The following is a 25,165-nucleotide window of genomic DNA, read 5'->3' on the forward strand; positions in this document are numbered from 1 at the left end:
ACAAATGGGTCCATTTTCCGACACCACTCTGTGTAACAATTCATTATATCTTTCTTCTGTGACTCAGTCTGTAAACCTCCATTTTATTAAGTGTTCTTTGGTTTCTTTTCACTATAAACTGCTCTGCACCAAACTCATCTTTATTCCACCTATATTTTTAATAATTTTGTTAGAAATTGGAGTTACAGATCATTCAGATTGTTGAAATACATACTCATCATGGAACATTGTGAAACAACAAAAGCTGTTATTAATTTTCTCCATCGCACTGGACTCTACATAAGGATTGAACTCATTCTACAAACGGAATAGAGGGCAGCAATACGTTGTAAATTTCATCAGGAGACAACGGTATTGTCATTGTCTTTTTATTTAATTTGCTCTCTTAAAGGTTAAATCCACCCAAAAAACAGAAAACATTTTTTCTCACTGGCCTTTAGTAGTATTAAGACATGCAGACGGTTTTGAAGTATCCTGGTGTGATTTTTGCAGAGATCCACACAACAGCTTTTAATTTAAACTATACATAATAATTGGACTCAAAGATTATTTTTTCAAACTGCTGCTGACACCAAGTTCTTTATTCAGAGTAACAGGGACACTGTTTGCTGAGAGAGATGCTGTTAAATTTTTAAAATGTAGGTTTTTTTTTTTAAGTTTACATGCTCTTACATAATCAGTTTACAGCCGGTCTTCTGTAGTATTCTGATTTCTTAAACATCATGCATATGAGAAACCTGGTTTCTGTGATTGGAGTGGGGGACTCGGGGTTTCTAACCAGCTTTAGTCCTGGAGAAACTACTTTAAGCGCCACAAACAAAACTCTATTCACTCTCATTGTATCATAAAATTGTATACAAAAAACCCTGGAAAAATATAAATTTAAATAAAAGAAAGACAACTTTTTTTTCTTGGAGTTTTGGGGTCCTTATTGCTAGTTTGAATTAAAGTTGTACTTTCATTTTGGTTTGTGTGTGCCATGGATGTATTGTGCAAATAGGTGTGTTTTCCCCCTGGACTTTATTCTAAAATGGCAGCCACTGTATTATGTGTAATTTCATATCAATTTCTGATTGGTTTCTTTGTAGCAGCAGTCACATTAAAAGAATTTGGTCCTAAATTTCTGACACTGTCAGTACTTTCCTGCAGGCTTTGTTTGGTTGCCAAAGCTCCAAATCAGTCATTGGTGCACGTGTCTCACAATGCGATCCAGGACCTCCATTTTAGATTGACAACCGAAGATTTCACCACTTTTCTCTCAGACAGCCCAAAAACATGCAGTGTGAAAGCCATTTACCAAAAAGTACATCAAGGTCATGACAACATGCATGTGTGTATAAGAAGCAATGTGCTGTTCAACTAACCTGTCCAAAGAGTTTATTGAGGAAGGAGATGTAGGCGGCGGCCACTGCTGAACTGTTGCTGAGGCTCCTTTTACTGCGTCGTTGACCGTCATCCTCACCAGAGCCCTTCCCCTTGGCCGAAGGAGACTGTGACTTTGAGCTGTGAAGTGTGCATTTGCGTGCCAAGTGTTGAGAGCTGTCATCATTAAAGCTAGGCCTATAATTTCCCCTCATAGCTTAATTTAACAAACACACTTAAGTGCCATTTTGTTGGTATTCTTAGAAAGGTGTTTCTCCATCTAGCTGCCCTTGAAATAATTACCCAGCATGAGTGAAATGATTGAAAAACCTCAGCAATCTGACCAGTTAACATCAGTCATTAGGTCTGTCACTAGAGAAGGTAGGAAGGAAGCATTTAAGAGGAAGTTTGAAATTCTGAAGGCTTGTTTTGCGCCTGATGTACCAATCGATGACACTAATTGGGTGCACAAATCCACACAACCCACTCCCCTTGTCCTAATCAATGTTGATTAGAAACAGAGAATGATAATAACCAGAATTTCTTGGAGAGGCTGAGCTGAAGGGCCTTGTTTTTGAATCTCCCAGAAGCGAGCGATCTGCCAGCAGCTGCACCCCTCCCTCCTCGTGGAGACATGCTAGGAGAGAAAGACGCCTTAATCAATTTAAAGTGCTCTAAGTGTAATTAATATGAATACTTTTCATAATTTAAAAGCAACAATAAAATGTAACAACACTGAACTTTATGGATTGTCCTAATGATGGACCATCCTGTTGTGGAAGGTCTTAGATTGTTGGTAGACAGCAGTAGCAATGAGGGGCAATTATTTGAATGTTCAGGGATGTTTCAGGGATTGTATTACCCAGAAAACTATAAAAATCTTTCTAAAGCAGACTAGACCATCTCCTATGAGACTGTCTTCCTGTTAATTAATTGCTTACTTGCTACTGTATAGGAAATGATAGTATAGATCGTATGTTGCATATCTTATTTTATGTTTACAAAAAAAATTGCGACAGAAAGAACAGATTTAAGGTTTACAGCCTCACCAATTCCTAATTGAGCTTTTAGTTAAGTTGTAAATAAGACTTTAATGGGTATATCAATGCTATTTTTCTCCACCAATTTAAATGAGATCTTACTGACCTGTTGGCAGAGGATGGTCTACTGTCTGGTCCTCCCTTTGAACTTTTAAGAGACATCCTGGCTGCGAGAAAAAAAAAGAGAAATGTGGAGAGATTTGAGCACTGAGGAAAAGACAAGAATCCTCCTGATGAAACAGTGAAGGCAGACATAGAGGAAAGTTTTATAAAAGCTGCATTAACAGATTTTTTTTTTGGCCACTTAATTAAGGAACAAGCTGAAAACACAATTATCACCTTATAAATAAGGTTTTTTTTTGAATGTGTAAGCAAACAGTTGCCTATTAACACATCCACTAGACACAGAGCAACATTAGTATTTATTTGTGTCGTGATTCTGGACACCAGATGAATTTCAGTCCAATATTCACTTTCATTTTAGCTGTGTTTTGGTCTCCACCAGCTCCTGAGGGAAATATCTGATTGTTGAGAGCTAAAAGACGCTAAAATTTCCTGAGAAGCTAAGAGGTTGAAAAGCTGTAGAGTTGGGTCATAATTTTCTGTAGGTTTGTCATTACAAGCGACTCCTTTCATATTGCACATTTGATCCACTGTTATGTTGATTAGTGCAGCTTTAAGAATTAAAGCTTGTCCGTTATTTGCTAGAATTTCACACCAAGTTTAAAAATTGTAAAAGAAGAGACATGAAGATAGGATCCTCTTAAAGCTCTGACTACTGAGGGAGGAATAATTGAGAGACAGATTGATTTGGACAGCGGGACTCACACCTAAACAATAAAATGAAATAGTGTATGAACAATATGCGAAGAACAGGAGTGGGTGGAAAGCTCAAGACAGCTGAGATTAATGAGGAACAAAGGTGTGGATAGGAAGAATTTGGTGAAAAATGGAAAGATGGGAGTATGAGACAGAAGAAGATGGAGAAGAGAAAGACGATGAAAAAGGGAGTGAATAACAATCACGTGTATAGGACTTGCAGAGGAGGAGAGGAGAGACTTACGGCTGTCTGTTTGAGGGGCAGATTAATGTTCTGTCATGGACCTCTGCGGGTTCTGGCTATCAGCGCCTGATGATGAACGGCCGTACTTAGCACTGATGTGCTGTAAACACAACGCCTCACTCCACCATCTCACATTGCCACAAAGATGGTGCGAAGACAGATACCCAAGATCTGCTCCAGCGGCCGCTACTCAGGCCGTGTAGACCACGAGGGCCGTAATGAGAAGAGACATGAGGACCAGCCGTTTAATGCGCCTCTGCCAAACGAGATGCATTCCCAGCTCCCACTGGGTTGAACAAAACGTGCCATGACTGAGTAGTGATTGCCTGTCTGTCACGCTTTCACCCAATCGGTTTGTATGTGCTACATGCTGACTGCAACATGCTTAGAGCATGTAAAGCTGTATGGGTGGAGCAGGGAGGGATTTTCATGTCCATATGATTACAGTTGTAGAATGCTTTAAAAAGTGTATTTATAGTCTATATAATGTCTGTACTACACTGTACAAATGATATAGCAATCTTTTATTTATAGAAATACATACATGCAGGAGATGATACATTCTGCTTTGAATGAAAGATAGATTCATGATGTTCACAAATCTTGTTTGCAAGGACACACAAACGCACACAAACTCACACATCTGGCTCTACCGCTCCCTGAAACATTCATATTGAACATGTGGGTAAAACATCAGGATTTTCTACACTGGTGGTCTCATATTGTTTGCCTGAAGAATTGCTCTCATCTTCAGTGAGCCCAACTCCCATCAGGGTAAACAAACACTCACACACTCGCAAGCACAGACTGTACACGTGCGCGTTTCACTACACAAGTCATTGAGCAGCGCTGTGCTGTGTGTCTGCAGCTCTCCTCCCTAAGTGGCCAATTGCTGTCAATCAAGGAGCCGACACAAGCAATTTTTGGTCCTAATCAAGCTAATTGAAGTAATGAAATGGAGAGCCAGGTGGACTGGGCTAAAACAAACACAGCTAACCCAGCTGATGATGGAGAGGAGGAGGAGGAGGAGGAGGAGGAGGAGGAAGAGGAGGCTGCACTCCAGAGCTGCGATGTTGTGGTAGGACTTGAATGGGCCTGGCTGGAGTGTTAGGGGTTAAACGCTGAATGGAAATTCTAAATATATTTCACAAGAGCCACTGCAGTGAAGAGTGCTGAGATTCATTGTATATGTTACACAAACAAGACCCACACGCTGTACACACACAGCCAGGAAACAAACAGAAAGAAAACACTCAAATTATTCCACCAAGGCTGCACCATCCGCTTAATCTGTTATTTTAATAACCGAAAATGTTTTTCTGCATCTGGATGTGGGTCTGCATCAAAAAAAACCCCACAGTGATACACAATACACAAGCATGCTGTTTGTGAATCATGATGATTTTTGGAGAATACCTAAATCCTGTTGCTATTATTAGAGCTTTGTACAAGGATGAATTGTGCAAAATATCAAGTGAGTCACACTCATGACCACTGTATGGAGATTTCATGTTGCTGTAGCATCACATACAATAAGTCATCAAATTATGCACCGTTGTTCAGAAGAGAAGTGTGTTCACCTGCCTTGTAAATTTGGCTCCAATTGACAGATAGGCTATGCTTAAATAAATGTCAGCAAGTCCTTCAAAATATATGACAAAATACAAGGGGGACCCAAAAATTCGACAGGAGCAGGGCGATCAGATTTGCAGCTACAGCTTGGTTAAACTAAAATTGGGACTGAAAGAGAGAATATTTGCCACCGTGGAAGAAATCCAGGAAGAATTGCAGGGGGCTCTGGACATGGTTACTAAAGATGACTACAGGAAATGTTTCCAGGAAGAGGAGAAACACTGGGACAAGTGTATTGCATCTCAAGGAGAGTACTTTGAAGGGGATTAGAAATGTATTACTCTATTACTTTTATAAGTAATAGAGTTTATAAGTCATTTATAATGACAATATATATTTTAACAATTCCAAGATTTTTTTTGGGTCCCACACCCTGTACATTATTTCTCATTACTTTCCAACGACACGCATGAGTGTTTTCTCATCTGGCCACTTTATCGTCAAGAGGACCGTTTGTCAGTTCCTACAAAAACACATAAGCTCATTTCAACAATCGTTCATATGAATGTTTTCTGATACCTTTATGGTCCAGGTTTGGCCATGTTTAGGCACAAACATGAGGAAAGATTACATCTTTGCACCTGACAGACAAGAGCCATAATTCACCCTCTTGTCAGCAACAATCCCTAGAATTTGGCTCTTATGACAAAAAACCTCCAAATAATTAACACTTTTTGGGCTCATGAATAGTTTATTGATCTAATTTGGTGAAGATTGGATTCAATATGTAGGAGGAGTGGTGAAAAACTCTAAATGGTGAACAATCTATTAAAGGAGAAAAGGGTTTGACCCAGTGGTGGAAGGTTACCAAATACATTTACTGAAGTATTGTTCTTAAGTACAGTTTTATGGTGCTTCTACTTTACTTTCTTATTTTTTATTTTATGTTACTTTATACTTCTGCTGCATTTCATAGGGAAATATTGTACTTGTACTCCAGATAATGTATTTTATATTTAATGTATTGATGATCATTTTGTAGAAATCTGTTTTCACCTTGACATTAAAGGGTCTTTTTCTGTTGATAAGTGTCAAAAAATTTACATAAAGCATCTTTATACAGTATAATAAATATATCACTGAGTGGGGACTTTTTGCATAATACTTTTGAGTACTTTTGAAACATGAAATTTTATTTAAGTAATATTTTTAATTCAGGACTTTTACTTGTTATGGAGTATTTTATGTTGTGGTATTACTACTTTTACTTAAGTAAAAGGTCTCAATACTTTTTCCTGATAGATTTCCTGATGATAAATTTGCCTCACAGATCACGATTTAGGAAGAAAATGTAAAGGCAACATAAATGGCCTCATACTTGTAAAGCACTTAATGTTTTTTATCATGTATTTTTAAATTGAAATTCTAAATTGAATCACTTGTTCTTGGGCTCATGGCCTGCATTTACACCAAGCATTGTTGTTTTTGAGATACTCCGTAAATTAACAGGTAAACAGACAAACACGTCCTTGGCAGATGTGGAAAAAAAAAGAAAAAGAAAAAAGAAACACATATTAAGTCAGAGAAAAAAGCACACTGCTCTCAGATTTACTGTGAGTTCAGGTGAGGCTTCACTCCTCTTTATACTCTCCCATCTGTTTTCTCTTTGTTTTTGTATCATCTTTCTATCCACCTGCTGTCCAGTCAGAGGACAATCAATCCCAGAGGATGAAACCAGCCTGTGTCTGATCCATAAACAACCAATAGTAATACAATCTGGTCTGACACTTCATCTTCTCTTCACCTATCTCAACACCTCTCCACACTTCCTCCACCTCACACCAACCTTTGTGTCATGGCTCTGAAATGAGACTGTTCCCTTCAGTATCAGTTCAGATAGGAGGGAACAGAGGGCGAGAATGAGATATTTTTCTTATTCACTGACATCCGTTATTGTCTCTTCATTTACAACAAACGCCTTATTGCTTCTTTGTATAATTCATATCTGATTACAACCTCTTCTTCCTTGTATTTCCGGAGGCCAGACTGATAATAACACGGCAGAGCCGCCTTGAATAAGTCTGTTGATGTGATTGCGTTGTAGCAAGCAACAAGGGCACAAATATTGAACCAAAATGAATGCAAACCGTGGGCTGGCCATCTGTTGGCTTGTACAGCAAAATATACTTGAGATCCAGATAATCAAATATTATAAAGCAGAGCCGAGACGCCTGTCAGTCTCATTAGAGTGTGAGTGGGCTGCCTGAAACATGCTCTGTAAAATACGCTCTACAAATGAACTGTAGCTGATTCCAGTTGCTTTGAATTATTAAGCATTGCAAAGAAAAACAAGTCGACACCTCACTATAAAACAATAGTACAGCAAAATGCAATCTTACCTTCACCAGGCACCAAAAGAAAGGAGAGTAGAAGATTTTTTCCCTATCTAATCTGATTGTCTCCCTTGTTTGTGTTGGATGAATGAGTGAGGTGTATCTGTATGAAGGCTTACCTAACCTGAGGATTATATAATGAAAGGTGATTATCCAGCTAAATATGTCTGGATTAGAGATGTAACTGGCTGCCGCTGTCCTGAAGAACAAAAAGGGCAATGATACTGTCTCCCTGCTGAGCTGGGACATTCTGTGTATTTGGATTAATCTATATTTCATTTCAATCTATTTCGGTTCAAATTACTTCAGATTCAACATCATGAAACCTTTTCAAGCTTATACCCGCCTGGCCAGACAATGAACACAAATGGAAGAACAAGGGAACATAAAGTGAAGGATAACATTAACATTAACTGTAGATATTTTCTCAGTTTGATCCACAATATTACTTCATTCTGTACAATTTAAAACTTAATTGAATTATACACATTAATTTATGGCCAATATTTTTAACTCCCCCTACAAATCCTGATGAATTGGTTTTGACCAATAACCATGCCGATAGTACTGTATAAGTCAATGCCTCAGCTCTCTTTTTTTGATGGAGGAATGCCACGTCAGGGCAGAAACTAAAGCAACAAGAAGACTTGTGCTCATTAAAGAGTCAGTATGAAACAATTTGTCCCTATTTAATTTCTATATAATTACTGCAAACATAATCATGACAAAAAAGAGGTGAGAAGAAAAACGAGCGAAGCATCACAAGTGTCATTGGAACCTACCACAAAGTGGAAAGCAACAAGAGCCGCAACAGAGCGTATTTACGGTTTCTGCACGACAGACAAATTGTGCTATGAACTAGGTAGTATCTTTAAGCATTTACAATTGAGTGAATGTGTGTGTTACAAGAAAAAGCACCCAAAGAGCACAAAAGATGTCTTACTCAACAGACAAGATGAACAATACTTCATGCTAGTAAATTAAAAATTTTGGGGAAGCACAACTTGGGAGAGCCTATGCAGAATATAATGCTGTATTTGATGACAGTGGGGATAAAATGAGGTACTTGACATTCAGGAAATTAAGACATACCATAATGTTGCAGCGTTGGCAGCAAGCAGATAAGGATATATATATTATGGCTATAAGTGTGAAAAAAGGCTATTTAAGCTGGGGAAAATTGAACGTTCAAGAGTTTAATTAACTAACAGCTTAAGAAGTAGAGACAGAAGAAATGTAGAAGTCCATTAAAGCCTGTAGTGGCATGTCCATATACTGTCACATGGGATGTAGGAGCGTTTTCCCTTTTTGAGGTTTAAGCTATAAGGATGCTTTGTAAAACTGTCTCCACAGCGGGGAGTAAGTGTGTGTGTGTGTGTGTGTGTGTGTGTGTGTGTGTGTGTGTGTGTGTGTGCGCGTTGTACATATACTACATAGCTTGAGTGACAATCCTGTCATCTTTGTACTGCCCATTCCTCTCATCACAGAGCAGTTCCTAACTGACGAGTTTGTTGATGGACTGCTGTTGGTTAGTTAAGTCAGGCAAAGGATTTGGAGGGATTTCAGGTCCCTGGGGCTATTTCCTATTGAACGCTACACTGCACTGTTTATTGACTGCTGACTTGTTCCAAACATGCTTGCTACTCTTGCTGTGAGGACACCTTAAGTTTAACCTATGAACAAGGTCAGAATTGTCTTAAATTGTCTCAGTCATATCAACTGTACATCATCCACACAAACGACGGAGCAGATCTTTTTTTGGCTGGATCAGCCACAGACCAGACCTATAACCTTGAATGTCTATTCGTCACTGACTGACTGAGTGATGAAGTTACAGCATTGGTCGGCCCCAGTGTTGGAGTTGCTCTTTCAAAATGAATCAACACCAACAATTTCAAAAACGTCCCCACGGGGCATTTAGCAGAGCCTCTGAGCACAGCCCTGAAATACATTTTAAAAATACACATTTACCAACCGAAACGTCTCACACGGAGGGTCCAACACTGACAGGAACACCAATCTACAGATACAAAGAGACGCAACGGATCCATTTTACCGGCCTGCATGGCGGCCAGGTGCTAGTTAGCATGGCTAGCATCATTAGCATAGCTGTGCTGTGCTGTGTGTAGCCCATAGACTGTATAAAATTAAGGTGTAGCCGCGGTGTTTCCAGTTTAACAGCACCATGCTGGGCAGGTGACAGGTGTGTTTACGGTGTTTGTGTGCTCTGAAAGTCGTCACGGCGTGGATATAAAGTCACACAGCTGGCGGACTGTTAGCCTAGCATGCTAATCCTTCATAAACATATGATGAGTCTATATGTTTACAGACATCCGCAGATAGAAATAGATGAAAGAGTAGGGGGAGTTAACAGAAAATTAGAATAGTTATAATTAAAACTAAAATAAGTTCTCTTTCAAATCAAATATTCCAAGATATGAGTAGAAAGTATTGTTCTTGCAACTGCATTTATAGCATTTTTTTTATGTTGCTTAACCATGTGACATATCTACTTCAGTTTACACTTTAACAACAAATATTACTGGGACCACTACAGAAAATTGCAGATGAACATTCAATATCCAGGAATTCATATTATAGACACTACCACTGACTATCCCTGTAACAAGTTGGCCACAATTACACACATTAACCATACATGGTTGGTCCAGCCATACATTAGGTTTTTAGTCTTGTTTGATAAATGTAGCATAAATGATACATCAGAGAGGTTTGTTACTGTCCATGCAAACTCTGTTGTACCTGTCCTTGGCATTATGCGTCGCTCTGCAGTGGTCAGTCCCTGAACTTTGTCTCACTTCACTGGACAAACCTGCTTCATGACCCATGACTCTTGCAAATGTCATACTGCACTTTAAAATGTGTAAAAATCCAAAATCGCTAAATCTTTTCCGCCCTGTCATTTTAGTGAAATATATTCTGTAATTTCATGACTAGTATGTCATGTAAGTAGAGCAGAAAACCTTGTGCTCATGAGACAACAAAAGCTGCAGGTAAGGCATAATGTAATTTTTATGCTTTCTCCCCATGTTTCTCTCACTTTGTCTTCTGTCCTCCCTCTTTTCCTGTTCTTTGCCCAGTGAGGCAGTGCTGAAGCCGGAAACTACTGAGGAACCTATTCCCCTGTGCCACCAAACTCCCGCCACGCTCAAATATGCTTAGTGTGTCCAATCTAAGCCTTTATATAGCATCACTTTTTTTTTTTTTAAAGATGTGGAAACTTATTTCACCTCTTACCTTCACAGAAAAAGACAAGGAAGTGCAATAATGTTGTTGACTGAAGAGGACATCAACTTTTGTGGTTGGCTTGGAGGCAGTGATACAGTTTTTTAGCAGCATGCAGCCAAATCTTAGAAATGCTGTCTAGAAGGCGTCACTTTTGATGATAGACAATTTGGCCAATGCTCATTCTCACAGCTAATAAATACTGTAAAGATATTCTGGCCAATCCAATTCAAAGTTTAATGTAAAAAGGAAGAATTTAACATTTATTTTGATTAAATAAAATGACGTGTACCGTATGTTTAGGCAGAAATACATGTGCTGCTTGTATTTGTGCAGAGAGAGGCTATTTGAGGGGTCTCAAAGTTAATGATGTGTTCAGTTATTGGTGACTGATGATGTCATATCAGGAACTAATTGCCGGCACTGTTGCCTCATTAAGCACAGCATGACGTCCTGCCACGGGGCACTGGCTGCACACCTCACTACAATCACTGCTATCTCAATACGTCCCCGTTTTACTCCCTCATCTGCTGTCGTGTACTGCATTTACATTATTTGATAGTAATACGTGTTATCAGCCCTCTCAATTTCTCCCGGTTTCTCTGGCATTTTTAATTTATGTCTCTTCCTGCTCTTTATCTCCATTTCCCTGCTCTTATCTGTCTATCTCAGTTTCAGGCTGTTTTTATTTTTATGCATATTCTCTCCGTTGGATCTTTCTGATCTTTAATATAGTTTGCATTTGTATTTCCTTTTAATTTCTGTTTCTCTCTGTGTCTTATTCGCTGCAGTCACCTTCACACTCCTGATCTGAAGCAGTTGGCACGTCTTTCCCCTTCCCTCTTCATCCATTCACCCCTCCATTTCGCACATGCCCACCGCCCTGCCTCTGGGCCATCCCCCCCGCCCCACACACACACACACACACACACACATCCCTGCTCCACCTCAACATCTCGCCCTCTTTTATTTATGGGAATATGCTGATGGGGCAAACCCAGGTAAAGATAGAATATTTCTAGTTAAAGGGTGAGAAACAGGAATTGAAACAGAAAAAAAAGAAGTGAGAAGGTATGGACGGACTGAAAGAGCACACACAATTAATCATTGCGCTGTCATTTGTCCTATAAAGCAAAGCCATTCATCAAAAGGCGCAGCGGAAAAATACGGAAAGGGAGAGAGAAAGAGAGGAGAGAAAGAAATGTGTATTGCAGGATCTAAGCAGTATCTAATTGGGTCAGTGGCAAATAATGTGGCTGCGTTAGCGCTGAGCTTCGTTTTGGAGTTGGAACAGCAGGCTGGTTGGAGATCAGCATCAGCAGGAGAGTAATTCAATCTTGTGAGAGATAAAACAAGAAATAAAGACTACCTCAGACCTCCTGAACAACCTGACTTCATACCCTTCAAATCCAATCACATGTTTCTTACTCTAAAACCACCTGGTAACTTGCTATATATGAAAACATGGAATTGAGACCAAAACAACATCACCTAAATGCCAGAGGGACCTGTTGTGTATTTTCTCCAAGACTGCACATAATCCAAAAAAAAAAAAGAGCAAGAGGAGATGTATAAAATAAACAAAGAATGAACCTCGGGGGATATCATTCTGTCAATCTGTCATTTTATTTGACAGGGGTCATTCTTTCTTTTGCATTGCTGGCTGAGCCTGTCACAAAACATTAGAAAAATGAAAACTTATTCAATGACATTATTTTTGAATTTAGATTTTTTTTGTGTGTGTGTGTACCCCGGCTTGTCAAAGTTAAGGACAAATCACAGGCTGGGTTAATGGGATCTGTCTGTGTTAGAGAGAAATTCTCATAAAATGAGGGAAAGGTGAAGGTGATGTTGGTGGTAGATGATAGCAACAATGGGAAGCAGAGTTGAAACAGAAAGAGAGACAGACTGAAGGAGCTGCTTTTTTGTGTGAGACCATGCTGGGCTAAAGTTGGGGATTGTGGCATGCAGTGAGAAGAATAATGCACCTTGACAGAACAACACTCTCTGCCAACACGACCAATGATTCCCCCCGAAGCAGAGTGATGTGGAGCGCGAGCAGCACCTGTGACACCAACTGCCACCGTGGGGGAACATCAACAACTAGCCACCTGTTAAAAATGCACTCGCCAACATCACACTGCCTATTAAACTCAATGAATCTCTCATGATTGATGCTGCTGTGCGCCATGCCATGACGGCCTCTAAATGATTCTTGAGCTGAATTCAAATGTCATTCAAACAATTTGTCAGATGCTCAGGGAAAATTAGTGTCATTCACATCTTGCCCTCATCAGGGAATAAGGTGCCTACTTTATTCAAAGTCCAACTGAAAACTGACTTCTTCTCCCTTTTTGTTGAAGGGAATATAAAGTATAAGCTTAGTATACTACAAAAGGATAATCAGCTGGTTTAGAGGTAGTTTCTTGACTTTTGACTTGTATTTAATATAGGCAGCAATAGCAAACGAGTTAAGAGACAAAACTGGGAATAAAACAAACAAAAAAATGGTCAGGCTGCATAAGGAAATAGCAGGTAGCCTGTGAAGGTTTATACAAGACAATTTCACTCCTTTTCAACAAGCATACATAGTGTTTGTTCCCACACAGATATTGCACCAGTCACAGTATCAGCACCAAAACTGTCAGTTGCTACCAACAACAACTACCACGGCTTGAGGCTAAAACCAGTGTGGATGTACTTTAAGGTGCAATGCCACTGATAGCCACTAGATGTTGTCTCCAATTGACTCTCATTCAAAAATAGTCAACTTCTCTCTAGAAATACTAAGTTCATCATTTTTTGCAATGAGTCATTATGGTCTCAATCGCTAAACTCAGGCCCTCTCATTTTGGAAATAATTGCTCATTAATAATATTTAAAGACGTATAGTAGGCTTTGATGTCTGCTCCGTGGGCGTTGATTGATAGCTGTGATTGACAGTTTGCTCACCTGCTGCTCTGCCCGACTCTGGGACTCGCTCCGAGTCAGACTATCGTTGTAGTATTTCGGTAAGTTTAATGTTACTTAACTAGAATACCCTGTTAACATAATTTAGCTACAGTAGCTAACATTAGCCCAAGTGTGCACCACTTGGTGTTCCCAGTAAGCTAGCTAGTGCACTTCAGTCTGAGGTAGCAGGGCGTGTTTCCAGAGCATGAAAGGCAACACCCCACACTCCTTATCTGGAAGGTTCCTGGTTCCAATGGAAAAGATGGCACCGACCATAAGCAGCAGCTCTGGGCTTCAAACTGGCTCCAGCGCAAACCAATGGGTGATGTCACACCTCCACGTCCATTTTCATATATGGTCTGTGGTCAGTACCAAAAATTCACGCGCCCTGGAGTACACCAATGTAGGGGGCAGGTTTCATTGCAGAAAGGAAATAAAGCCTAAATGTCCTTTTTTTGGTACAATTGACCTTTTTCACAGCAGCCATTTTGAAGCAGGAAAGGTACAGGTACAATTAATAACATTAATCATGGCTGAGTCCTATTTAGTTTTTCCAAATTCAGGACCCATATACTGTACGTGCATAAGGGTTCACCCATATGGCTTCCTTGGACACTTGAATGGAACTAAGTCAGAATATGTGCTGTGAAAAAGGTCTATTTTGATCAAATAAGTACACAAGTCAAACAAGACAAACACCAAGGTTATACACATTTATTTAGCTAAAGTGAATTTTCATTTCAGGTTGGCTTTAACATACAGGCTCTTATAGCAGGCACTCAAAAAAAAAGCAGAGAAGTAAATCAGGAATTCAAGATATGTCTACATATAGTATACTTCTAAGGGCAAGTGTAGGATGGAGTACGCAGTTCCTTTGATCGTTATCATAAAATTTATGCAATTTCCCATCTTGTGTGATGCCAAAAACGTTGAAAAATTCAGCATGCACTAGTGCTACAGTATGTAAATAGAGGTTTACTTAATCTCAGAGCTAATGGCTGGTGAAGAAGCTAGGGAGTCTGTGGTTGTGCACTTAATGGAAAACCTGTGCTGCTTTGTGCTGGAGTAATGGGAGGAGATTATCTCGCCATGCAGAAGGACTGGATGAATGCTCCTCCACAAATTGCTCGTACCCTCTCCTTCCTTCCCACCAATCTCTCTCTCTCTCTCTGTCTCTGTCTCTCTCTCTCTCATTCTAGATGTTTATTATTTATATTATACTCATGAGCAACATGAATGCTTTAATCATGCTTACATGGAGGCTGATGGATGTATGGCTGACAGTGTGTAGGATGGATTTTTGGTTTGGTCATGCATTTTGTTTTCATTGAGGTAAGATTTTTTGCTTACAATGGAGTATCATTACATAATATTCTGAGTTGGTCTGCCTCCATATTCTTCATCATTAGGCTTCGCTCTTCTGATTTGGGTTTCACATCTTTTCTTGGTTGCTGCTGACTATTATTTAATTTTGTCAGGGGCAATACCACTGTGTTAAATATCCATCTGACAGACAACCTAATGTTTACCCCTAAGAAAGATCGATACCGCAGCGCCATCGTCCAGACTTCATTCTTCAAGCACAATTGATTGCGTTTCTTCCTTAGAACTGGCCTGGATGTGGTAAACCAGACAAATCCATGTTGTTTGGTGTCACCGTGAACGAAAAACTGTGTCAATTGTTAAACCTGTGTCTGTCGAATGTACAGATTACATCACTCCGCACATTGTCAATCTATGGTTAGGGTGTTGTCATCCTTCCCAATCACAAAATATTGAACACATTGTGAGTCATTTGAATTACATTATCAGCTTAACTTTTTCAATATAAGACTGTGTGACAACAATGACGTCAGCAGACATGTCTCACAAGTGCGATCTAGGACCAGTGTTTTGGACTGATGACCTAAGATTTTACAATGTTTCTCTCAACTTTCAACAACTTTCGCCTCAGACAGCCCAAAAAGCCCATCAGTGTACAGTACACACATTCACATTTTCAACATTTTCTGTACAAAAGCTGCAAAGATATGTTTTTAAAGACTACTCTTCAGAATTTGCTTGGACTCCTACAAAATCTAAACTCAATGCAGCACATCCAGAGATATTATGCTTTTTATTTGATGCATTCTTCTTCCTTGTCAAAAACCATAGACTGTAAAAAATATGGGTGTAGCCACTGTGATGTCACCTATTGGTTTCTGAAGAGCGGTTTTGAGGCTTACAGTGGGCGACTCTGTCCGTCGCTGTCTTGGCAGTGCCTGGCTACGCCTAACTCCTGGCTAATCCACAATGGGCAAAGAGGTGGAGCTGAACCCGGTTACTGACACAAGCGACCTAGCAGCTAGCGACCTGTCGCTCAAAGTGGCCACATCCTTAATTATGCATAACTTTATGGCTTAATAAAATTTAAACAGGTGAGTTATAAAAAAAATTCATCACCCATACAGTTGTCATGAATGGGGAATTTAACTAAAGAGACCAAAACCGTTTTTTGGACCAGGCTGTAAACATGTTTATTTCTGCTGTAGAGTTGGGTATTTTAACATGGAGGTCTATGAGGATTGACTCGCTTTTGGAGCCAGCCTCAAGTGGTCATTTGAGGAACTGCAGTTTTTTGCACTTCCGCATTGGCTTCATTTTTCAGCCCCAGAGGTTGCTGCTTGGTCAAAACATGGAGCCTACATTACCCACAATTAGGGCTGGGCAATATGGCAAAATGTTTTTATCACAATAATTTTTTTCATATCCACATATATGTGATATGTATTGATATCAAGATATATATTGATATCGGTATCGGTAAAGTCATATTGCACTGGTAGGTGAAATGCGGTCTACACAACGATGTAATTTTAACACATTTAATTTTTCATATAAAATGTTATAAATCCGAATCTGAATACAGTATTCTGAAAAGCACAAATAGTGGGTCTTTATGAATATTTATATTGAACAGATATTTTTAAAATGATTTGTTTCCAGGAAGAAAAAAAAAACATGTCCAATAACAGCATGCAAGTTGGGCATCGTAGTGTAGCGAGGTTACATCGCTGTTTCCATCCCTCTCTGTTGCTCAGCTCTGCTGTCTCTCACTGTGTCACTGATGTCAAGTGAGAAATAGAGTAATTTTCTCAGACTTCTATACAATCGGTCTTCTTTTTCCAACCAGTGGAGTCGCCCCCTGCTGGTCATTAGAAAGAATGCAGGTTTAAGGCACCTCTGCATTGGCTTCACTTTTCAGACCCGGAGCTTCCTGCTTGTGCGTTGTCAGGCAATGATTCATATCGACAGTTATATAGAAGTTTCTAATTTTCCTATGATTCAAATTTTATATCACAATGAATGTATATATTGTTTATATCACCCGGCAGCTGACAGTTCAATCAGAGTTAGGATGTGTTATTCTAGTAGCGGCTAATGTGCCCCTGAGCTGTTAGCCTTAGTTAGTTTAGTTAGTTTGTAGTCAGTTAGTTCTTCCTAACTCCACACTCAATGATTCTTTTAATTCTAAACTTGTAGTCGTCAACGCTGCCTCAAGTGACATCACTTCCTGCAATAAATCCAGTTTTGGATTTTTCATATTTTATTTATCAAGTTAACTGTTGAAATCTTAAATCAACTCAATATTTTTCCTCTCTCTTTTATTTACTTGGAGAAAAAAATACATCGTTCTTTTTAGGAAATTAAATTATTGGGAAGTAACTGACCTGTAAAATAAGGTGTTATGCATTTTATTACACATAAAGGTCTAAATCCTGTTCCAAAGCCCTCTCCACACTGTCAGTCATAAAATTCAGGTAGAGAAATATTGAAATTATTTATTTATTTGAGTCTTAAAATATTGACTAAAAAGCTGGAATCGGAGCCTAACAAACCCACCATGTGAAGGTTTTTGTCTGCAGAATGTAAACCCACCAAGATTGCTTAACACCTCAGATTGAAGATTGCATGGCCTCAAATAACACTGGGCGTAGTTGAGAAAAAATATGTTATTCGTAGTTTGTGTTAACCTAACCCTTGCAAATCTGTGCTTATGTGTATTTCACCCACTCATGACCTGAGCGTGTTGAGACTGCCTTAAGAGCCCTCTTGGTAGAGTGCAGTGTGTCTCTTGGGTACCCAGGCACATGGAGAACGTCTGAGAGTTTTAGTGGTCAGCAGGTCAGCAGTGAGCACTCTGCAGCTGCCTGATAACTGCTGCTGTGGGTGGAGTAAGCGCTCACCTATGGATACATGTGCTTTTTCATTTTTCACTAAAGGGATGAGCATCTCTGGGGGAGCCAAGACCATGAAAACCACGAGAGGATTCTGTCCACGTGACAAGAACTCAGACAGCCAAAATACTTAACCACTTAAAACATGCGGACCATGTCTAAAACACCTATTTATAGATAGATAGCTTTGGCATCGGTAGACTGAATTTTCATTTATCTCTTTTCAACTAATTTAGCCCTCATGTTCCTTTTGCAAATTAATGAATATACAGTGTAATGGTCTGTTAACACAGTATTGATGAGGTAACGCTGATAGTAATGAGATGCCCAAAGTAAATCAAAGTGTTTACAAATGGATGAGCACGTGTCCACATCTAGCTGACCATTAATTTAATTGACCGCGCTTGTTGTTCATCTGTTACTTTTCAACCATGGAGAATTACATAGTTATCAATTTGTGCTCTGATGACTTTCCAACCAGCAGTACATGAAAATGTTATGTTTTTATATTCTCCGCCATGTGCTGCAATCAAAGGAGCTCTCCTGCCACACTATACTCAACAAAGGGAATGTGCTTTTAGCTTTCTCAATGAGAGTTTTCATTTTTTTATGTCCATTTCTAATCCTTTGAAGTTTTTTTTTCAACTTTGTTATCTACTCCTCATACTTTTGCCTGTGAAATTTTGAAATTTCTCTCTTTTAAACACCCTCGCAGCCATTCATCCGTTCTTTACTCTTCTCATTCATCCAGTCATTCTTGTCAGCAATAATTTACTGCAGTGTCACCCTGCACAAGTCCACTGTTATTGATGGTTTGTTGTCTTTGATTCATTTTATTACTGAGGCAGGTGAGAGCTGCCACAGTTGGACGCGTACAAACAAAGCACACACACACACACACATACACACACATTCACATACACACATATGCTTGGCTGATATTGGCCATAGTCTTAGCCAACACAAATGAATCTGGCAGTGTGATTGTATGGCTGGCAGTGTATTTTGTTCAGCTCAGTCAACACGTTGTATTTAATTTCCTCTCTTTCTGTCCTCCAGCGGGTGGATTTTTTTCATCCCAGAGCAATATTTCCTTTTTTTGTGCGTTGAGTGTTTTCACACCCGTTTCCCTCCCTCCATATACTGTATATATATCTGCCTCTCTGTGTATTTGTTTTTGCTGGTGTCACTGAGCGCTTGTCTGTGTGTGATGTCGGTTTGTCTCCTCATCTGTCTCTCTGTCTTGCTCTGCTTGTCTGTCTGTCACTTCCTCTCTCGCTCTTTTTGCACCTCCGCCCTCCACCACCCCACCCCCCCCATACACACCTCATCCACCACCATAACCATCAAAACACACACTCCCAACCCTTTTTCCCAGGTCTCTCTTAAATCTCCTCACTGCTGAGAAAGTGAGTGGCATTACTATATGCACAGTCTACAAACGCCTGACTGGGATTTTAACTGGATACGTCACAACTAAGGGGAAGGGAAAGAGGGAGGGACAGAGGAGAGGAGAGAAGGAGAGGAGGAGAGCAAACGATGAACAGAGACGGAGAGAGAAAGAGAGAGAGAGAGAGAGTACAGAGGGATATATTGACTCAAAGCTGGTCTGCATGCTCCTCAGTGTGTGAGAGACTAAGGACGTGAGAGCAGGCAAGATGGAGTGCTGGCACAGATGAAGACTGTCCCTGGGTACGTATTTGTGGATATCTATATTTGTGCATTTGTGTGTGTGTCTCTGTATGTAATAGAGGTCGAGAGTGAACGAGTTTGTGAGCAACATGCTGCAAGTGATCATTTGTCTGTGGATACCCAAGCAGTGAATTTCGGTGTTGTTACATAAGAGCAGTGCGAGTAATTGATTGAATGGAGGTATCAAAAATGGGAACGGGTAGTTTGGGTTTTTTATCTGTGTGTATGGTCTTGTTGCACATGTGTGTGTGTCAGAAGGAGTCTGTTTAAGAGCTGTAACTGAGTATGGTGAGTATAGTGAGGACGGAGGGAGATGCAAGTTTGGAAATGAGCGAAGTCTTGTTCTGTTTGGATATAGATGACGTTTTGGCTTTATGATGAGCTTCCAAAAACTTCAGTGTGTTCAGTATAGAAACATGTATGTGAGTGTGTGTCAGAGAGAAAGAATCAATATGTTTTATGACGACTTAATACTGGTGTAAACAAAGTGAAACAAAATCTTAGTATTTTCACCTACAGTTTTTTTTCATGGCTTCTACACACAACTGAAACATTTTCAGTTTATTCTACTGGCAACATGCATATTGTATAAACAATAATAACGTACACTCCTCGTGGAAGAAGTCTTTTTATATCCAAAATGACACTATTACAAAGATAAATCATACTGGATTAACAGCATTTGTGAGCTTTAAAAGAAACCAATTTGCAAAATTTTCATAATTACTGAAGTCATTCTCTATTTTTCCAGCTTCTCAACTGTGAAGATTTGCTTCTTTTCTCTGTTTTACATAATTGTGAACTGAATACTTTTAGGTTTTTGGGTTTTTGGCAACATTTGAAGAGATTTTTCTACAATCTTTGGACATTTAATAGACTAAATGATTAATCAGTTAATTGTAAAGAAAAAAGATTAATCAATAATGAACATTATCATTAGTCGCAGCAGCCCTAGAATCAACACTTTGATATGTGAGTTTTCAAAGTACCACAAGACAAATAAGAGAGCTGCAAAGAGACTGATCATTCATGTCTAAATAACAGATGCATCAGTCAAAAACCAAAAGAGCAGTGTTGTTTCAATTGCAAAAGGAAATGAAAATCTTGACAGCGTATGCTAAAATGGACAAACTGCCTCGACAAAAAGGAACAGCGGTAGCAAGATGACACTAACCGCCAGTGACATGATGGACATATGCATTATATAGGGGGATGACAAGTGACATGCATCCTCAAATGACCTGCCTTTGTAGCAGTGTTTGCAACATGTTTGTGTGTTTGATCATCATTAAGATGATAAATTATCGTTTTTAAACAATTTAAGCTGGGAGTTTATCCCTTTTCTGGAACACCACCACCAAACAAAGGAAACTCTTTGACATCTGAATTTGAAGTTTTTCCCTGTGATCATTGACATCAAACCAGCTCTTTAAATAATGAAGAGACCGAGGCACTGTGGGATCGCATACGAGAAAACATGTCTCCAGTCTCTCTTAATCACCGTGAGGAAAATAGGAAATGATAGCATTTGGCTTAACGAGGTTGGAGTTTGGTGACAGTTATCACGCTTCATTTAGTGACAAATATGCTAAGGACTGAGAAAGGCTCCAAATAGTATTATGTAAATATTGCTCAGGGGACTTGCAGATGAGAGAGAGAGAGAGAGAGAGGAGAGAAAGAGAGAGATAAGGGAAGGATTAGAGTGAAGTGCAGATACACAAAGTGACATCACTTGTTCATACTTTACAGCAATACATTTGAATATTCATTCAGAGCACAGACTTGGTATGATGACACAATGTGTGAGTCACACTTGAAGTGCCAAAGGTTCTGGCAAATTCCATTTAGGCCTTTTATTACATCAACGAATGAAAACAGAAACATATTTCTGCAGGATTCTTTTAGATGTGTGGTGAATTTTAACACATATTTTGTGTGTTGATTTGCCTTGAAAAGGATTGACCCTTGCTGCTGCTGCTGCTGCTGTGCAAACTTAGAATATGGAAACTAAGAGGAGGCGGAAGATATGACTGTGTTGTTATGTTTTTCTCTTCAAGTTCCGAGCCTCTTGTTCCTCCCCTCTGCTATGATCCCAGCTGTTATTCTGTTTTTCTTTCATTCATTTCTTTCTCTCTTCATCTCATCCCTTCATTCTCACCCCACAGTCCTATTCGACAGTCCACATGAGCGTCTCCAAACCTCCGCCGCCCCCCTCCACCTCCCACCTGGCCATCCCCCCTTCCTCCACCTCCACACCCTCCTCATCCGCCACCTCCCCCTCGGCGATGCCCCACTCCTCCGCCCTGCCCCCTCCCTCGCCGGTCAAGATCTCTATGCAGGAGCACTTTGCCATAAATGTGTGCCCAGGCCCCATCCTCCCCATCCCTCAGATCTCGGACTTCTTCCCACGTTTCCACGACTACCCCTGCACGCCACCGCCCCCGAGGGAGAAGAAGATCCTGAAGGAGGAGACTTTCAACGGGGAGACGGGTGGAGGATACAGAGATGGGGAGAGGAGGGGGGACAACGATGGAGACAGGGAGGAAGTGCTCGACTCTGATGATGATGACAGTGAGTTCGTAGGGGGGTGACCAAAGTTTTGTGTGTGTGTTCATTCATGTGAAAATTAGAAGACAGAACAGCAGAAAAACAACAGTCAATTCTGAAACTTTAGAGTGGAGAGTCACCTTCTTTTTTACTCAAAATGAATTTATGCATTTTTTCCTCTGAAGTACAACATATGCTTGCAGAGTAATTGTGGAGTCAAGCATTTTTCCAAAAAGTGTTTGTCACTCCCACTTTGTGTGACTCCGCATCTCCGATGATTTATTAGACAATGTCGCAATAGTGGGACTCAGCCTGCAAGTTTCAGCTCATTCCCAAACAGTAATCAAACAAGACAGATCAATTCATATTAGGCGGCGTCATGTTTTTAAGAGGACATCTGCTACAAATGTGAGTCAGAGCTTTCGAGAGTGTATGTGTGACTGAGTGTGTCTTTCTCTTTTCCTGGCAGTAATTGCCGTGCTTTGTGTTGTTTTCAGCCTACCTGGGAACGTTGGAGTTCAGCCTGCTCTTTGATCAGGAAAACAACTGTCTTCATTGTACAATTCACAAGGCGAAGGTACACACACGATTCCAATATCCAATATCTAACAGACAATTCTAATAAACAGACCTCTGTCTATGTGTGATTGGTTGCATAATCCTCCTTGAGAGCCCAATGAAAACATTTCTCCTGTAGCACTTCTGCACAAGACATCTGACTGCCTTTTCTCAACCTTTTTAAAGCAACATCTCATGGTACTGGGAAATAGGAAAATAAAATTGGATAGAAGAAGAAGAAATTGGATAATAGCACCCTGTTGCTGTGGCAGACACATACATTTAGTATGTCCATCTACAAGGACACAAGCCTTGTATTACATATTGTGTACTGTCACATGATGTTAATTATGTAAATCTCAGTGAATGGTTCCCTTGAGGACAACACAAAGGAGTCAGGGAGAGTAGAAAATAGTGGCATAAAAAGAAACACCCAGCAGTGCTCTTGAGATATGACTACAGTAGAGGAGGTCTGTCATATTCGCTGTCTTTTCCTGACCCTGTCAGTTGTGTGAAGTGTTTGAGGGCATGATGACGTCACTTTTGACACTACAGTATATGTGTGTGTGTGTGTGTGTGTGTGTGTGTGTGTGTGTGTGTGTGTGTGTGTGTGTGTCTGCTTGTGTCCACAGGGACTGAAAGCCATGGACTCCAATGGGCTGGCTGATCCATACGTCAAGCTTCATCTTCTCCCAGGGGCTAGCAAGGTCACTGCTCCAACCTTACCTCAGTGGCAATTAATGTAACATGCTACCACACTGTGCAACATGCTCTGTCCCAGACACTGACACTCTCTCATGAAGTCCTACATCACATAGAAACCGGTGGCAAAGGAAGATCTTTTCTGGAAAAGTATTTAAAAAGCAAAAAGCAATTATTTACTTTTTGTAAATAATAGTCTCCCTTGTCGATTCTTGTTTATCAGACACCGTGAAAAGGTCAAAATGCTTTCGCTGAAACGTAACGTGGCAGCGCGCTAATTTAGTGGGTCGCTTTAGTGGGCCGCTTAATGTGGCCCATCCAATGCTCTGCTTTATCGAGCACGAACATGTTCTGGTCTGCTGCATCGCTCTTGTCTTGTTTGCAGCTCAAGCAGCAAAGAAGATAAGGCTCACCACAACAGCAACCCCCAGCTCCGGCAGAATGCAACCTGTTGTCAGCCATTTTGGCTCAAGGTTAACACGAAATGAGGTTATGATAAGCGTGGGGAGGATGCTGAGCCAAGATAGGTTGAATGAGGCAACTGTCTGAGGTCTAAGGTGCTAACAATAACAACGTCCGGGGGATTTTTGTCCTCCAGCCTTCCTCTGACTGTCTTCTCTGCCATTGTTATCGCTCTCCTTTCCCCACTTTCCACCCCTATCTCTGTCTCTATCACACTATCTCACTGTGACCCTCTTTGACCTTGAAATACCAACAGTGTGCGAAGAGAAGGGAGACAACTGAGAGGGAAGGAAGGGGGGAGAGTGAAAAAAAGAGAGAGAGAGAGAGAGAGAGAGGGGGACTGGAGAAACAGAGGGAGGGAGGGAGAGACAGATGAGGGGAGGACAGCAGCAGGTGGTTGTCATGGAAACAGGGAGGATTGTTACACGGCTCACGTCAACAGGCGAGTGTTGATGGGGGAGAGTGGTGGTGTATGGTGTTGGGGGGGGGGCTCAGAGAAAGCATCAATGAGTAGGTAAGTACCCATGAACCAATTTGTTAAATGTCCACCAGACAGGGGTCACGTAACTTGAAAAGTGGTAGCAAGCACACGTAGAAGTGAGGATGATGGACACACACTCACACACCTACTTTTGACCACAGTCAGACTCAGCATGCGAGTATTGTAATGAACGATCGAGAACACAAGAGGTTTCAGTTTCTGTGAAGAACTGAGTTGTCAAAATACTGCAAGCAGAGACACTCGTCTCCTCGGTCCCACATGTTTTCCTTCCTCCTCACTCTCACATCCTGCAGCATATGCTGTGTAACCATGCAGTATACACTCAAGCATGCTGTCTTGTGATGCCAGACACACACAGAGACACATGCAGCACATGACCTTGCGTATATGCAGACACATAAGGCTTTAGTCACAGTCACACAGAGATGTGTGATGCTCTCTTCATCCCTCCCTCTTTCTCTATCACACCCTCTTGCGTTCCCACACATAAACATACATGGACACAGTATTTCCCGGTGCCTCTATGATGGTCACTGGTGTTTTCATCTGTTCATTCCTTCTTGTGACACGTGGAAAAATCACCCACAGCCAGCATCTCTTCATCCACACCTTTGGGAAGTAGAGATTGAGAGAAAGGGAGTGTGAAATAAGTAAAAAGGATCCATGCAGGCAGATGGAGAGAGAGGTGGGAGAGTGTGATGGACAGATGGAAGGCGAGAGATAAAACATTTAGAAGACAGGGAGTGACACAGGGCAGGAAAAGGGAACTGGTGTTTTAAATGTTTGTAGATATTGCATTTGGTAAGATATGTGCTCAGGAAATTTTTCATTACCAACCCAATTCAGTCAATAGGGAG

At 40.5% G+C, this 25,165-nt stretch overlaps 2 protein-coding genes across 2 annotated transcripts in view; one reads left to right on the plus strand and one right to left on the minus strand.

Annotated features, from left to right (window-relative positions):
- Nucleotides 1-10,291, minus strand: part of cabp4 (calcium binding protein 4) — a 29,234-nt gene extending 18,943 nt beyond the window's left edge. Inside the window, exons 1-4 of the mRNA XM_042389550.1 lie at nt 10,194-10,291; nt 2,509-2,569; nt 1,898-1,999; nt 1,365-1,503 (exon numbers count right to left, since the gene is read on the minus strand). Of these exons, the coding sequence (XP_042245484.1) occupies nt 1,365-1,503; nt 1,898-1,999; nt 2,509-2,569; nt 10,194-10,206 (315 nt within the window). The 5' untranslated portion in view covers nt 10,207-10,291. The remainder of the gene's footprint in view (nt 1-1,364; nt 1,504-1,897; nt 2,000-2,508; nt 2,570-10,193) is intronic.
- Nucleotides 10,292-19,443: 9,152 nt separating this feature from the next.
- Nucleotides 19,444-25,165, plus strand: part of doc2d (double C2-like domains, delta) — a 29,577-nt gene continuing 23,855 nt past the window's right edge. The window contains exons 1-4 of the mRNA XM_042422549.1: nt 19,444-19,537; nt 21,703-22,108; nt 22,582-22,661; nt 23,275-23,349. Coding sequence (XP_042278483.1) covers nt 21,721-22,108; nt 22,582-22,661; nt 23,275-23,349 — 543 coding nt within the window. The 5' untranslated portion in view covers nt 19,444-19,537; nt 21,703-21,720. The remainder of the gene's footprint in view (nt 19,538-21,702; nt 22,109-22,581; nt 22,662-23,274; nt 23,350-25,165) is intronic.

This window comes from Thunnus maccoyii, chromosome 2 (genome assembly GCF_910596095.1).
Source record: "Thunnus maccoyii chromosome 2, fThuMac1.1, whole genome shotgun sequence".
NCBI lineage: Eukaryota > Metazoa > Chordata > Actinopteri > Scombriformes > Scombridae > Thunnus > Thunnus maccoyii.